This window comes from Triturus cristatus, chromosome 10 (assembly GCF_964204655.1).
Source record: "Triturus cristatus chromosome 10, aTriCri1.1, whole genome shotgun sequence".
Classification (NCBI taxonomy): domain Eukaryota; kingdom Metazoa; phylum Chordata; class Amphibia; order Caudata; family Salamandridae; genus Triturus; species Triturus cristatus.
In genome coordinates, this window is record NC_140593.1 from 223,794,898 (window position 1) to 223,812,122 (window position 17,225).

The 17,225-nt window shown below is 42.6% G+C and overlaps 1 protein-coding gene across 1 annotated transcript in view; it reads right to left on the bottom strand.

The window, feature by feature from the left end:
* Window positions 1-17,225, bottom strand: part of LOC146789239 (serum paraoxonase/arylesterase 2-like) — a 375,480-nt gene that overhangs the window by 79,640 nt on the left and 278,615 nt on the right. Inside the window, exon 7 of the mRNA XM_085630859.1 lies at window positions 7,298-7,379. Coding sequence (XP_085486985.1) covers window positions 7,298-7,379 — 82 coding nt within the window. The remainder of the gene's footprint in view (window positions 1-7,297; window positions 7,380-17,225) is intronic.

Consider the following 17,225-nt stretch of genomic DNA (forward strand, 5'->3'; position numbering starts at 1 on the left):
TTTTTTTTTTTTAATTTAATTTAATTCTAACTATCCTGTTGTCTCTCGACAAGTAACAGGACTAAATCAATATACGCTAAATAAAGAGGTACCTTCCTATTAACTGTGTATTCCCCAACAAACAATTTTATTGCAAAACAACCATCCACTCTTGAGTAGCCTTTCCCAATATCCAGTGGGTTCATAGGTAAATGTGCTTATTTTCTAACACATTTGTCTAGGGATAGGGACCCTTACGCTGCCCTTCCAAGACTTTGGAGTATCATGACCCTTAATGACAGATGCAAAGAATAGGGTTACGATTAGAGCTCATTCACTCTGGTGATGACTTTAATATATCCACACAGAACCCATCTGGACCTTGGGCATGTCATTTTCTGAAGCTTTTGATAATGAACTCAATTTCATTAACAGATACTAATAACACATCCAGATCAGATTGATTGGTAGGACACTCTAAATTTTAAATATTCAGCAATGGGCTTTGGTTGTTAATGTTCTAGTTTTTTGAGACATAAAACTCTGCCATTTAGTTACGCCATTCCTCTTCTGCAACTGGAGGGGCTTGAATTTTCTTCTGACCCCCCCCCCCAGTATTTTGCTCACAATGTCTCAGGAGGGCTGGATTTTTCTGATTCTGAGAGCAATAATCACATTAGACTATGCTTTCTTTTTATCTGTCCAAGCGATCGCTATAAGTATTTTCCCGTAGTCCTTTCTATGTTGTGGTATTAAATGTTCTCTATTTATTATCTGAAAGCCTCTATTATATTCTTGTTCATCTGCCCTTTTGCTTTCTCTTTTTGTGACTGCACTCTCTCCTTTGCACAGATTCCTTCATTTATCGGTGCAGAGGCATATTGTCTAATAGCGCATATCAATTTTCCATATTCCTCCAAAAGAGTTTTTCGATTTATATCTGTATTAGAGGTGTGCGAACAATTCTGCTCTGCCAACGGAGTTCGAGGAGTTTTGCCTACTCCACGCTCTGCTTGGACTGTGGAGTTTCAGCAAAACTTCGCCATCCACCACGAGGTGGAGTTTTTCCTTGCGCATGTCTTGTCAACGTTAAGTTGGGGAGCACAAGCGAAAATTTACCTCCCCGGGCGCAAATTTCGAGCACCAGAATGCCTCCTGGTGAGATTTCTCAGCGCAGGCGGTTGCGGCATGTCGCTACCGTTCGTGTTGAGAAAGCTGCTGCTCGAGCAGAAAATCTACCTGAGAGGCAGAAAGAAGCAGCACCCTCTTGTGTGCAGTGTGGTACTGTTCATTCTGATTTTATAGCGTGGAACAAGCTCCGGGCTCTAAAAATCAGCATGGGCAGCACAACTTGCCATATTCTCCTCCCTCATGGAACTCCCCAGAATCTTGCTGAGTTTTTAGGTAGCTCAGGGGAATTCCACAGAGAAAAACTCCTCAGGTTTTGCCCACCCCTACTCTGCATACGTCATCAGAAGGTCGCCTATAATTATAGCTCTTGCCCTTTTCACCACTGAAGACCATTTGATACTTCACTTGTTTTGTATTGTGTTTGTTGGACAATATTCCACTTTCCCCTCAATTGCAAAGTGTTGAATAATGTTAGATTTGTATTTGTATTTGTACTTGTAAAGCGCGACATTCATCCTGACGGATATCACGGCGCTGTTTAGCAGAACATATGATAAGTTGTATTGGGGGTCTTCAGCTACTTGTCCCTATGGCCTTGGAAAAAGGTGCGATTTTAACTGCTTCCTGAACGACATATAATTTTCGGAGAGGCGCAGATACAGAGGAAGTTCATTCCAGTGTTTAGCTGCCAGGTAAGAGAATGACCGACCACCGGCTCTAACTCTTTTTATGCGCTTGGGTCTTGCTAATGCTTGGTGTCTTGATCTCAGGCATCTTGTGGGGACATAGAATTCAATTTTATTCTGAAGGGTTTTAGGTCCGACGTTGTGCAGTGCCCTATGCGCATGACTCAACAGTTTGAACCGTGCTCTTTGGCGCATGGGTAGCCAGTGGAGTTCTTTCATGCATGCGGACGCAGAGCTGAATCTACCTTTATTGCAAACAAGCCTAGCAGCCGCGTTTTGCAGCACCTGTAAGCGTGAGAAGAGGTAATCTGCCATGCCCACATACAGGGCATTGCCGTAGTCCAATCTGCTAGTAAGCAATGCCTGTGTGAATATCCTTCTGCATTCTAGCGGGATCCAAGGGAACAGCCTTCTTAGGAGTTTTAGGATAGCAAAACCTCTTCCACACAGGGCCCGCACATGGTCCTGCATGGACAGAGTGTTGTCAATGGTTATACCTACGTTTTTTGCGCACTGTTTGGGCGCTGGGGCCACTCCCAAGGATTGTGGCCACCAGGTTGGGTCCCAGATTAAATGTGCTCCACCAAAGAGTAGTATCTCTGATTTCCCTGCGTTTAATTTGAGACAGTGTTTGGTCATCCATGTTGCCATCTCTGAAAGGCAATTGTTTAGCTTGACCTTGGTGTCTTCATGTCTGTCTTCTATGGTAATCATCAGCTGTGTATCGTCTGCATAAGAGCAGATATTAAGTCCCCATTTCCTACTAATCAATGCCAAGGATGAAACATAGGCATTGAAAAGTGTCGGGCTTAGGGAAGCTCCCTGGGGGAAACCACAGCTGATGTCTTTTTTTCTTGAGAAGAACTGACCCATTTGTACCATCTGGGTTCTGTTTTTGAGAAAAGAGTTGAGCCATTGGAGGGCATTGGCATGGATACCCTTTTCATAAAGGATTTTTAGCAAAAGGTCATGTGATACTGTGTCGAACGCCGCCGACAAGTCCAGTAGGATCAGGGCAACAGCTTTACCCTGATCCGTCGATGATCTTATGTCGTCAAGGACCGCTAAGAGGGTGGTCTCTGTGGTGTTGGTGGCTCTAAAGCCAGTTTGAGAACAGTCTAGGTGTTCATTAGTCTCCAGGTAGTTGGCCAGTTGTCTGTTTACTAGTTTCTCCAGAACCTTAGAGAGGTATGGGAGCTGGGAGATAGGTCGATAATTTTCAGGATTATGAACGTTTGTTCCAGCTTTCTTTAGCAGGGGGGTCACTACAGCCTGTTTCCATATTTCTGGGAATACGGTTGTATCCAGTGATCTATTAAGGAGATGAGTAACATAGGGGCATATTGTCGGGGTGATCTGAGAAAATATATAATTGGGGCATGGATCTAAGGGGGATCTTGATTTTACTTCCGCCATAACTTTTCCAACCTCTAGTTCTGTAAAAGTGGCGAAGTTGCCCATGTGTGTCACGCCGACTGGATATGGAGGTAGATATTCCCAGTTGGATTGGGGTAGGGAGGGATCGTTGGTAAATGATGAATAGATTGTACTGATCTTATTTGAGAAGAACTCGCTAATCTTCTTACAATTTTCCACAGAAGGAGGCAGGGTTTGAGACAGACTGGCTGGTTTGCAAAGCTCCTTCACAATTCTAAAAAGTTCCTTGGCCGAGTTACAGTTTTCTTTTATCCGGGTGGAGAAGTAGGTCTTCTTTGCTGCTTTAATGGTGTTATTGTATATCCTTAACTCAGTCCTATATTTTTTTCTGTCTGATTCTAATTTCGACATTCTCCAGGAGTGTTCTAGTGATTTACACTTCCTTTTCAGTGTCTTAAGATCCTGTGAATACCACTTTTCAGAAAGAGACTTGTTTCTGGCCTGGAACGTGAGTTTGGGTGCAAGAGTATCTAGAGTCTTAGAAATTTCAGCTTCGAGTCGAATAGCTTCTGTATTTGCTGAAAGATCTTCTAGGGTAGCTATATTGTCTGGGGAGAAGTGGACTTGGAACCGGTCCTGGGTAACTAATTTCCAGGCTCTGTTTGCCACTCGTGCAGTTTTAATGAGTTTGGTGGCATTCGTCGGCAGATTAAAAGTGAAAGATACAAGCGAGTGATCTGTCCAGGATACAGGGATAATCTCTTGGATCCTTGTTGATTCTATATTGGAGAATAGCAGATCTAAAGTGTGCCCAGCGTTATGTGTGGGGCCTGCAATACATTGCTTGAGCTTGAGGATCTGTATATCTCTTTCCAAATGCCTGGCAGTAATGCTATGTGCTTCCTCGAAGTGCACATTAAAATCTCCTATGACTAAGTAGTGTTTGTATTTCAGGCATAATGGAAAAAGTTGAGTAAAAAGTTTAGCACTCAGGTCAGTTTGATAGCCTGGAGGGTTGTAAATTACTGCTCCCCCGAGCAGTATGTGGTTATTTCTAGATACCTGGAATGGTAGTATTTCATGCTCTCCCGTAAGCACTACTTCAGGCTGGAGACAGGTGAGGTGGTCCTTAAATATAATGGCCATCCCACCTCCCCTCCGTCCCTGCCTATCTTGTTTGAGAATTTTGTATTTAGGGGGCAGGGCGTTGGCAATATCAGGGAGATTCTTATCCCCCAGCCATGTCTCGGTTACAAAAACCAGATTGGGATTTCTCTCATTTAGGGTATCCCAAATGTCGATGGTATGTTTGGGTATTGACCTGGCATTGAAGTATAAGCATCTTATGGTGTGCGGATCGTCTGTCTCAATATAGGAGTGGCCTTGGGGCATTAGACTCTGCCACTTACAGCCATGACAGGAAAACGGTCCTTCCGTGTTTCCTGGACAGGCCTTCCTACATGGCATTTTGTTCCCATTTGTCTGGATGGGTGATAGCGCTAGCAGGGATTCCCTTAAGTACTGGATTTTTGGTCTAGTAGTGTTCTCCGTAGGGTTAGTGGGTGTAGGGGTCATGGCCCCTGGTCCCGGTCGGGCGCGGACGGGCGCAGACGGGCTTGCCTTAGGCGCGCCTTCGGCGCGCCTAAGGCGCGTCCGCTGCGCGAACGCTGACACATCGGCCCTAAGTAGGCGCAGGCGCGAGAGCTTGCCTCACCCCCTCCGGACCGGAAGTGTCTCCCTTCAATCACTGGTGCTTCCTGCCCCGCCCTCCACACAATCGGCACTCAGCCATGATGGACCGGGGCGGAGGAACCAGGGGCAGCCTCCAAGTACAAGGTAAATAAAATCGATTGCGTAGTGTGGCCTTAAAAGTATTTTAAAATGATGCGAGTTGACAATGAATTAACACAGGCTAAGACGAGTAAAACACACAGTTCAATGTAGGTTAAAAAGTTGCTGCTAACAATTAAATACCGCCCGGCAGCCTTTCAGGGTTCCGCTGCGCGAACGCTGACACATCGGCCCTAAGTAGGCGCAGGCGCGAGAGCTTGCCTCACCCCCTCCGGACCGGAAGTGTCTCCCTCCAATCACTGGTGCTGCCTGCCCCGCCCTCCACACAATCGGCACTCAGCCGTGATGGACCGGGGCGGGGGAACCAGGTTCAGCCTCCAAGTACAAGGTAAATAAAATCGATTGCGTAGTGTGGCCTTAAAAGTATTTTAAAATGATGCGAGTTGACAATGAATTAACACAGGCTAAGACGAGTAAAATACACAGTTCAATGTAGGTTAAAAAGTTGCTTCTAACAATTAAATACCGCCCGGCAGCCTTTCAGGGTTCCGCTGCGCGAACGCTGACACATCGGCCCTAAGTAGGCGCAGGCGCGAGAGCTTGCCTCACCCCCTCCAGACCGGAAGTGTCTCCCTCCAATCACTGGTGCTGCCTGCCCCGCCTTCCACACAATCGGCACTCAGCCGTGATGGACCGGGGCGGGGGAACCAGGTGCAGCCTCCAAGTACAAAGTAAATAAAATCGATTGCGTAGTGTGGCCTTAAAAGTATTTTAAAATGATGCGAGTTGACAATGAATTAACACAGGCTAAGGCGAGTAAAATACACAGTTCAATGTAGGTTAAAAAGTTGCTGCTAACAATTAAATACCGCCCGGCAGCCTTTCACCATAAGTCATCAATCTTCACAAATATGCTCCATTTTAGATTGGTTGCAGGAGGAGGAAACAGAAATGTATATTTGGACAGTTTTGCTGAATTTAATAAAGGCCCCTAACCCATACAAAGGAGATTTTGCCAGGCGATGCATAGTGAGATCTAAATCCATTGTGCGTGTAGGTTGTATACATGTACCAGAAACCAGTTAAAACATGATTTGTGATAGTTCTTACGGCCTTGCAGGAAGCTTTGTCTTCTTAGAGTATGAAATCAGTTGTTGCTTTTTGCAGTTCTAGCCTGAATTGTAGTTAAACCTGTATTCAAAACTGAAGCTAGTTCAAATTCAAGGTGCCCAAAGGGTGTGCAGAATATCCTTCTGACCAATATTTGTGATGAGTGTATCTACTTATGTTGTACTTGCATAGTGTGAAGGTAGTCGAAGTGCAGTGTGGCACTGTATAGTGTCCAAAACAAAGAAAGACTCGACAAGTGATAAGAGAGGGAGCTGAGCTCTGGGAGCAGATGTATCTGACTATCTATCTATCTATCTATTGGTCTATCTATTGGTCTATCTATCGGTCTATCTATCGGTCTATCTGTCGGTCTATCTGTCTGCCTATTTCTTTCCCAATCTGTCTATCATACTATTTAGGAGGCACACCCTACCACTCGAAGGGGGTCCGTAATCACCAATAATGAAATCCTTAGAACAGAAACAATTGGACAGCATTCTGGAAAGTGTCAAGGTAGGAAGCCCACCAGATATGGATGGGAAGGGTGAAGGACCCAAGACCAAGAATGCTCTTCCACCTTTAGATACCTTTTTGAATATAGGGACTGTTAAGCACATGAACTACTAAACTTAAAATCATTTCACTTAAATATAAGCTGAATTAAGTGAATACATGTAAGCAAATTTGAACTTTGCTCTTTTAATTAGGAGAAAAGGTTGAGGTGTGTTGTCACTACTGGCTTACCAAAATAGGGAGAAATCTTTAGCAAGAGAACTTTAAAGACTTTTCTGTTTAAATAATTCACTGGTGCTCCTACATTCATGCAGTACCATGATGCTCGGGTTAGTGGCACTATATTAACATCTGATTTGCTTCGACTTGAGAGTGTGGGAGGATTCAATTCTCCTTTAACTGAGTTAAGCATCAAACTCAGAAACCGTTTGATATTATACAATTATTGTGCTGGGTGGGGAAAACAGAGTAACTCAGAAAGGAGATAAATATGTTATTAAGCACTAGACAAAGTTAAGGTTCTCTATTGTGTATGCTTGTCTGTAAAGTCATTTCCAAGAAATTATGAAACAGGAAACAGCATATAGTTTGATGTACATATGACCTTAATTTTTTATTTATTCTTTGTGGATATTAGTAATATTTAAAACCTTTCAAAGATAAGCATGCATCTTCAAACACAAAGAGAAAGTCTGAAATCATGCTCCTACCTTCACTGGAGATAAGGACCAGTTGGCGTGTTTTTCAAAAACAGAGATAGAGTTGTCAAAAAGAGAACATGCATACACATACCTAAAAAAAACAAATAAAACACATTTCATTTGTGTATTTCGGACAAACCAGAAATGTTGAAACACAATAAATGCACCCATGTATAACCTCTAGGAGAATTAAATGTCTGTGTTGGAAGATAAATGCCATAGCTCAGTCAAAGCACCCAAAAGCATTTCAAAGCTGTCACAAATGATTTCCCTGTTGGGATCCACCCCCAAGTTCCACAATGGACACCATGGAGCAGTAGGTTAGTTTGCCAGATGAAGTTTACATCCAAAGATAAGCACAAGCATGGAGTCCACCACCCAGCCTCCTGCCTGCATGAATCCAAATCTCCAATTGACATTAGTTGAAATCTAGAAACAGAACATAGAAACTGACCAGAAGAATGAATGAGGTAAGTCCACGAGGGAGGTAAATCCCCATATAGTGAATAAGTAAAATAAATCAATACATGTATTATTAGTACATTTAAGAATAAAACATGTCCTTTTCTCTATTGAAATAAATATAGGCATGGCATTGTTCCCCACTTATAAAACAAAAACAAATAAAGGATAGAATAAGAACGTAATCTTACTATTACACAATCAATTTCAAAATTGTATATGTATGTTCGTTTCTTGTAAACACGGACGCATCAAGGGATCACATCACCGTTTTCATTCTCACTAGCCTCACTTTCAACCCACAAGCTGATCTCCTCTATACCTGTTGTATCAACTGAGGCAATATGGAGTGTAATGGTCCTGGGGCCACTTGGTATAGTGAAAGATTAAATTCCGAGAAATTATATTTATTACAGCAACCCAGATGAATTATCTGTCTGTGAAAAAAGGTCACCAGTTGCATACAATGTGTTTTCAATATAAGTTTTCTGAAATTCATTAATCAATACTAAATTAGGTTTTGCCTCATCCACCATTTGCTAGTGTAGCAGAGTTGTGGCTGACCTGAATGATTTTGTTTGGAGTAATAAAGCTAAAATCAGTTTTTAATTTCATTGAACTCATATTTTTTAAATTACCCAAGAACCCACATTCAGATTTGTTTTGAATAACTTATATACCTTGTCACAATGGTATTTCATTTTGTCTTGTGGAACCTTAAACTTAGACAAAATATTATTGTGGTCCACGCACTCATGTGTGTAAAACTATAACTTTGACATTTATTACGCAACCACTCAGGGACAAAATCTGTCTAAGACTTATCCTGGGAAACACCCGTTGAGCTGTGTTATGATATGCCCAAACCTTTCACCTTAGGCATTAAATTACATTGAAACCAAAAGTTACTGTTGACTATATACACTCCTTCAGTAATTTATTAACTCTCTCAATGACACTTTTGGATTGAGAGCTATATAAGAAAACAGTGTAATGTTTGATATTTCTTTTCTTCAAAAACATTTCCATTCTATCAGATACAAATTGAACAACATTATCTGTCATAAGGTCCACTGGTGAACCTTCTACAACAGAGACCCCAGACAAAAACTCAATAGCTGGTGGGTCCTTTTTTTCTGAACAAAAATATAACATACTGTTATGGTGTTAAGACTTTTATTGCTGAAGCAGCCTTGCTGCGATGTGGCTGGTGTCATTTAATATGCTGCTTGCAATTCTGGTGATGATTTTTTGGTCATTTGGAGATGTGAGCCACCCTGTTTGTTGGTTGATGAAATCTTGGACTGAAATAAAGAAACTGTTTTACTCCTTTAACATGCTTGCTCCTTATTGGGTTAACAGTTTAAAGCTGATGAGGAGATTTTTCAAGGAACCGACAATTCACCAGCCAAATTAAAACCAAGAATAAACCCACAAATTACTTGGACCGGTGGTGTTTACTTGAAAGCCAACCAGATTAGTATTGTTTTTTTCACTCCGATGGGCGAGTTTTGTCTTGCCCTCCAATGCCCAGATTTATATGTATTTCAGAACATTTTAAGTTAACATTGTGTGAGCTGTCAATGTTCTGTTATATGAAAGGAGTTGTGAGCCCTGGAAGTTTCCTCAAGCGTTTTGTGGGGAAATGTATCCAGTAGTGGAGCTGCGGGGTGGGAAGGGGCAAGGGGTCAGGGAAGACAAAATAAAAAAAAATACTAAAAAAACCTTACCTGCAGCCTGCTGCGTCACGCTCTTCTGCTCCTCTTCTCGCAAATACAGGCTACCAGACTCTACTGTGGCCAATCCTGATACTGTTCTCACGCCATGCGAGAAGCGTCAGGATTGGCCTGAGCACTCTGGATTTGTGCTCCCAGGGCGATTGGGAGCCTGTGCATGTTCTCTCCAACCTGGCAATGGAGCTGGTTCGGAGAGAGCTTCAGTGTGCACGATGGTTTGGCCGGCCTGATACAGCCAGCCAAACAGTCATGTTCACTGATCACAGTGCACTACCACTCCTCCTGCACATGTCATCCCCCATGGCAGTGCCACTGTGCCACTGAAGACTTGACAGGAAAGGAAAAATAACACAATAATAAAATATGTTTACTTTCGTTTTATTTTTCCTTTCCTGCCATTTTGAGGCAGCTGGCAGTGGGGGGCGACACTTTGGCTGGATGCAAATGCTGTGAGACCTGGAATACGCTGCAGGTGACCTGTGTGAGGATGCATCTTTCACATGTCTACATCTTCACGGAACGCATGAAACTTATGCAGTCTGTGGCCATCTTGGATTGAGTGGATGCCTACTCTAAATCCACAGAGTGTTGTTTATGTGGTCTGTGGCACTTGGAGCATTTCTTGCTGTGAACTATACAAAATGGTTTTGTGGGACAGTGTGTAACGACGCACACAGAGGTGTCCCATATCTCTTCAACAGTTCACAGCAAATGGCATGCTAATTGTGAAACAGTGTGTAACGACGGAAAAGTATGTGTTCCTTCTACCAATTTTAATTTTTTCTAGTTTATAACAGTTCTAGCTGATGCAGCAATCTATGCAGACAGTTCTGTAATATCAAATAAGTTGCTGTCTAGGTCAATACTTCTGCCTAAAACATTTGTGATCGGTTGACTTTCTTCATTGTGTAGCATTTATTTTATCTTACCTGGACATTACAACATGGCAGCAGTGAGCATGTTGTAATTACCAACTTTTACTTGTGACAGAGGAGAACCAGCTTATCCTTGGAAGCAATGGGAGAGACTTCTTTGGTCCTATTTACCTGTGATAGGGGTAAAACATTCTCTCCTACAAGAAAACAAGCTGGGTTTTGCACAACTTGGGGGTTGAGAGTAGAATTTTTTATGAGAGTTTACATACAATACCTTCTGACAATGCTGAGGGCAAATAAGAAAATATATACACACCATGTCATTACTTACGCTTGACAAACATTTTGGTGCTCGCATAAACGTGGTTCTTGAATGTCATATATTTATCACCTGGAATTCAAGGAAAAACTGAGAGTGTTGGCAATTATGTTGCCTCACTGAAAACCTTAAAACGTTTATGTGAGTTTGATGATCTTACTAACTCATTCATTATGGATCCAGATCTTGAAGAGGCTATATTGATAGTTGAGGATATGATGAACTAATTGAATTGGTTGATGGAGCCATGGAGAAAGTGTGAATGTTGTTTCAAAAGCAAAAAGAGAGGCTGTGAGACCGGATTTGAATGTTGAACGTTTACAAAAAGTAAGGGTGTCCCTTATGCCAAAGATTCCCAATTGAAGTGCTACAAATGTGGGAATGTGGAGCATCTCTCAAATAGTCCTGGGTGTTATGTGAAGAATTTGACCTGCTTGAAGCGTGAAAAAAGGGAGGCACTTTGTCAGTGTATGCAGAGGTGAAAACATCTACAGCATTGATAAAGTTGCTGCGATTGGAAAAAATAACTTCTAATGTAAAAGACGATGGAAGTGTTGACAATGATCCCATACTTATGCCAGAATGTTTGGTTGTTCTTTATGAGAGAAAAATCAAGGTGTTAGCAGATTCAGGTTCTCCATACACTATTGTGGTAAACAGGAATTGAGAAGAACATTTTGGTGAGGATAAAATAAGATTACTTCCACAGGACATAAACTCAATGAGTTACAGAGGAACTAGAATAGATGTCCTTGGGAATTCTGGTATGCCAACCCACTTTCGTGACCGGGAGACTACAGGAAAATTCTGTGTAGCCAAACATGGAGACAATTTCTTGGGTTGGTGAAAGCAAGGGTACATGGGTATTAGACTTAATCTAATGCTTTTTATGAAGTTATGCTTGTAACAAATTTAGGGTGATGATGTAGATGTGGTTTAACAAGTATGTTGGGCCTAGTAAAAAAATAATTCAAGCACAAAATAACTTCAAGAATGCGGTGCCGGTAATTTACATGGTGAGAAGCATGCCTTATCTCATATTAGATCCATTCAAGGAAGAATTACAGAGGTTAATCAATGAAGGGGCCATTGAAGAACTTGAGTCTCCAGAACAGCGTGCATCTGTTTTTTCACACATAAGGATGGAGGTAAGCACATTAAAATGTGTGTAGACCTGCAAGACCTAAAGTTTATATGGGTGGACAGGCAACCTCTGCCTAATATCTTTAAAACACTGGTCATGCTAGAAGGTGCGAAGACGTTTAGTGTCATGACTATCATTCTCCATGCAGGCTGTAATGCAGAACAGGGAAGTGTGCATGACTGTTATGGGTGGCCGAGAGGGCTGACCAAACAGTCACTGCACACAGGAGTGTTCTACCACTCCTCCCCTGCACTCCCTCCCCCACTCACGCACTGCTGCAGCAGGAGGAAAAAATAATATGATAATAACATTCCGTAATTATCATTTTATTTTTTCCTTTCTTTGCTGCTCCTGGCAGTGGCGAGATGGTCCTCCGCCTTAGCGGAGGAGCCGCCACTGTGTTGGTGTAATTTCCTGGCTTATCCTCTTCTGAGTAGATTGTCAAATGTCTTGAACTTTCGCCATATGTAAATAATCCGTTTCACTGTGGAATGAGGTAACTTCACTTAGGTTGATTATGATATCATAGCCCGTCCCAGAATGATAAGCAGCAGCAATAATTTCTTTGAAACCTATTTTGACCTAGGGATGATAGGTTACCACAAATCAAAACACTTGTGACCAAACTGACAATGTTTTTGCTTTTAATGCAGGTGGTTGCATTGAAGAAAACATGTGCACTTGTTCAGCAGCACCTGATTCTTAAGACCTTCTTAGCTCATATGCAAACAGTAAGGGGCACTTACTTTTTCACGCAGGGCTTTTGAAAGGTGGGCGATTTTTTTGTTTGATAAATTAGAACATCCCATGTGTGTCCTTTCACATACAGTTATTTTCGTTTCATGTTAGGAATTAGTGAAAACTAGATGAACATAAGTGTGAATTTCCAGAGAAGTCCAAGAAGACGTACATTCTTTTTCAAATCACTGTATGCAAGTAAGACTACTCAAAAGTTGAAAAGAAGGATATTTGCGACACAGAAGTAGAATTTGTTGCAAGACCCTTAATGCACCAGTGGTCCAGCCTTACATGGCCCTAAATCACAGGGAGTATAATCTTCAGTGGCAAGTAATCAAAGAAGAAGAGAGCCCTGCTAGGAGAGGAGTCGTTTCTTTATCTTTAAAATTAAATGAGTGTAGAAAGCATGAACATTTAAAATTGTTTCCATAAGATTTTGTGTCAGAGTACAAGTCCTAAAATTTAAGTGGGAGGCTAATTATCATAGGCAACACACAGTGAGATGATATCAATTGATGTCACTACTGCATCATTCTCGCAACTTTAGTGGGAATGAACATATTTTCTCAAGTCAAAACAGAAGTACACATTTGACTAATCATGTTGTTTATCAATAGAAATATGTAAACAATGCAGGCCTGATTCCTAGAGATTAACATACACTTTTGTGGAAATTTACGACTGTTTGGTATTCACAAACTATGTGGGGAGTTTTACAACTCTGAACTCCCTATACCTATGTGTGCAGAATTCTTAGTGCCTTTGTGAATCAGGCCCTGCATGTTAATAGGTAAGTTATGTTATGTTATGTTATGTTATATTAGGATGTCTAGTAGAGTGCGCAGCTGCCCCAGCAAAGGGGCGTCCCGGCGCTAAGAGCAGTACTAGCAGCTGACAGCAAGGAACCCAACATGACGAGGAAAAGAAAAAAGACCAGTGGGCCATTAATAGACATAGAGGCAGACAGAAGGGCGAGGACTACAAAAAAAAAACTAATGAGAAGGGAAAAGATGTGTCTTCAGTGCTTTCCGAAATGCCAGATAGTTATCCAGACTCCGGATATGTACAGGGAGGCCATTCCAAAGCTTAGCTGCCATGTGCGAAAGGGGCACCCACCGGCACGAGCCCTCCTTACCCGGGGGATAACTACCAGGGGTTGACCTACTGAGCGGATATGACGAGTGGGAATGTAGGTGGAAAGCAGGCTCGCTAAGATGCCAGGGGCAGGGGAATTCAGGATCCTAAACGCAAAGCAGAGAGACTTCAACTCCACCCGTCTCTCCACTGGTAGCCAATGTAGCAGGCGAATGGCACTGGAGGTGGGGCAGCGTCTAGGCATGCCAAGAAGAGTTCTGGCGGCTACTGCTAAGTGTAATTACAGAGCATTAACCTACTTTGCATTAACCTACTTATCTGGACAGCACCAAGATGAAGTGTACATTATTAAACCACAAATTCATGTGCATGGACTTGTTGAGACAAAGCAGAAAATGTTTGAGGCAATGCAGAAGCCTATATTTGGACATGCGTTTGGGGTCAGAGCACCTGCACTTGGGCCAGATTAGTAGTGTCTCAGTGCACAGAGTAAAAGAAAACCGCAAAATCAATCCATAAAAAATGAGGATGACAATACACAAAGAGACAGTTTCTTATATTAATGCTTGCATTTATAAATAGTTCTTTGTACTGCACAAAATATTGGACACTTGTATACATACAAAGATAGACAACAAGTTAACTAATTAAGAGATTGCTTTAAGTAGCTTTTTAATCATATGTTGTTACCATATAGATTTTTAAATCAGCAAGCTGATGTTATGTATACACTAAAACATGTGTGACATGCAACTTGAGATCAGGGCCCAGATTTACTAACAATTTGCGCCTGGTTTGCATCTCTTTTGTAACGCAAACCCAGTGCAAAGTGTTGGGGTGGGATTTACTATCCAACACTAACCAGTATTTGCATTGGAATGTATCGCAAAGTAACGCAAAGTGATTAATAACTTTGCATTATTTGCGTCAAGAGACATTCCATGAGTGGTACATGGGCGCTTCCATGCAGACATCCATGGGGTTTGATGCAAATCTCTATCTACAAGCATTGATAGATTTGGATTTGCACCAAAACCTTATGCTTCCTCAAATGTTTTAATTTCTCCGATTTTTCCAACTTTGCACGTGTGATGCATTGTACAGCACACAAACAAAATGGGAAGTTATTAAGGATAGTTTTTGTACTGGAAGGGTCCTATTTCAGTACAAAACCTATGCTTTGAAGAACGCACATACATTGCACTGTGGCACAAGGGTGTGAGCGTTGGTACATGGCAGGAGAAAGTGCCCACCACTAGTGGAGAGGAAAAATGCACAATACATAGTAGATATTGCAAAACAAATTCTGTCTCTCTTTAATGCAAGGTAGAGCAACAATACTGATTGCTAAACAGTTTTGCATAACATATTTGTAAATCTGGGCCAGGTGTTTTTATTACCATGGCTAGATGTGAATCACAGGCATTCATATGCACATTTAAGTCATGATAATGTCCCCATTGAATACCTGTTAGACATTGGGTTACTGCTTAACAGGGGAGTTATCCCTGGTCAAGCAGCAACCACAATCCTAGTCAGGGTAAGGTACGGGTAAACACTAAATTAACCTCTGCTCACCCTCTGGTAGCTTGGCACAGAGCAGTCAGGGTTAACTTAGAGGCAGTGTGTAAAGTATTTATGAAACAAATCAAAAGGTAAACAGTGATAACACCACACAAAAAGAATCCCACACCAACTGAATTTAATAAATAAAACAAGACCAAAATGACTAAAAGGTCAATGAGAAAAACTGGAGTTATAGAACTTTAAAGTTTAAATGGAGAATTAGTGCCAAAAAGCACAATGCGCTATTGGGGATATCAGGTCACGCTGGACCACAAGTTCAGGCCGACCGCAATGGAGCGAGGGCCGTCAAAAAGGGACCCAGTTAGGCTTGCTGAACAAAGTACTATAAAGCATGGCTGTGGAGCATTGTGTGGCTCGGCATTCGAAATGCGTTGCGCAGGCGAGGCAATGCGTCAGTTCCGAAATGCAGCAAGACTGTGGTGCGAGGTCCTGTTACGTCGATCTCGAGGATCCTGTCAAAGAAGCTTATAATGCGAACTCCGGTGTTGGGGTAGCGATGCGCAGCTGCGGCAATGCGGCAATTCAGATGAGCGGTGAAGCTGTGATGTGTTAACGCGGAGGCTGCCGTCGATTAGAGATGTAAGGACCTGCTCCAGGAAACGCGTGGCACAGTGACGCTCCCAAAGGCAATATGTCAGTCCCAAGATGCGGACTGCGACGGTGATGCAGGTCTTTTGCATTGGTTCAATCTACGCAGCAGCAATTTGTCTGATATGCTTGGGGGTTCACTGCTCAGCCAAGGAGATGCATTGGTTCTGCTCGGGTATGCATTGCTCAGCAGACAAGCCTCACTACCACTGGAAGCAGCACAGCAGTCCTTCTTCCTGGCAGGGTATCCACAGGTCCAGAAGAGTACTGAAGTGGTGGTGTCTAAGGTCCTTCTTTTATACACAGTTGTGCCTTTGAAATGGGGAGATGATTCTAGAGGAATGCATTTGACGTGCACAGATGTCCTGCCCTTCCTGCCCTGTCTCCAGCCTCACTACAGGGGGTTAAGAAGTCCTTTGTGTGAGGAAAGGACACAGCCTATTCAGATGTAAGTGAGGCTGAGCCCAGATCCTCCCTCCCATTCTGCCAATGAGGGCCTACTCCCTCACAACAAATCTCCCATTGTGTAGGATTTTAAATTAGGACTCCAGAGACACCAAACTTGAATCAGTCATATCTTCCCATTTGGATATTACACTTATAAAATGTAATAAGATAATCCTAATGTTATACTATGGGAGATATTTATTTATTTATTTTATTTATTTTTGAGATTTTTATTGCGCAAAAAAATACCCGAAGGTGTCTCGGCGCATGTGGCGGATAGAGAGACCGAGCAGCAGGCTTACTGGTTGAACAACCATCTCTTTAAGAGCCTACGAAAGCTCATCAGATTGGGGGCAGTTTTTATGGTGAGTGGCAGAAGGTTCCAAAGTTTGGGTGTGGCAACCAAGAAGCGCCTGTCTCCCCAGGTTGCCGTTCTCGTGCGAGGTACCGGAAGCAGGTAGGTGTTGGCGGATCTCAGCTGTCTCTTGGGGCTATACAACTGGAACGCTTCAATCAGAAACTTTGGACCGACGCCATGCACTGCCTTATAGGCGATGCAGAGGGCCTTGAATTTAATACGGCCCTCTACTCTTAGCCAATGCAGGTGACGAATGGCTGGAGTGGTTGGCTGGCGGCGGGGGATGTCAAGAAGAATTCTTGCAGCCGCATTCTGTATGGACTGCAACTTAGATAGAACGAGTTTCTGAGTATTAAGGAAGAGGGCATTCCCGTAGTCGATTTTGGAAAACACTAGGGTGGAGACCAGGGTCTTCCCAGCTGAGGTGGGGAGGTAAGGCAGTATTTTCCTAATTTTCTTTAGAATAAAGAACGCAGATGACACAACCTTGTTGACATGAAGGTTAAATGACAGCTTGCTGTCAAAAATGACTCCCAGGTTTCTAGCCTTTTCAACTGGGACAGGTGGAGAGCCCAGCTGGTTAGGCCA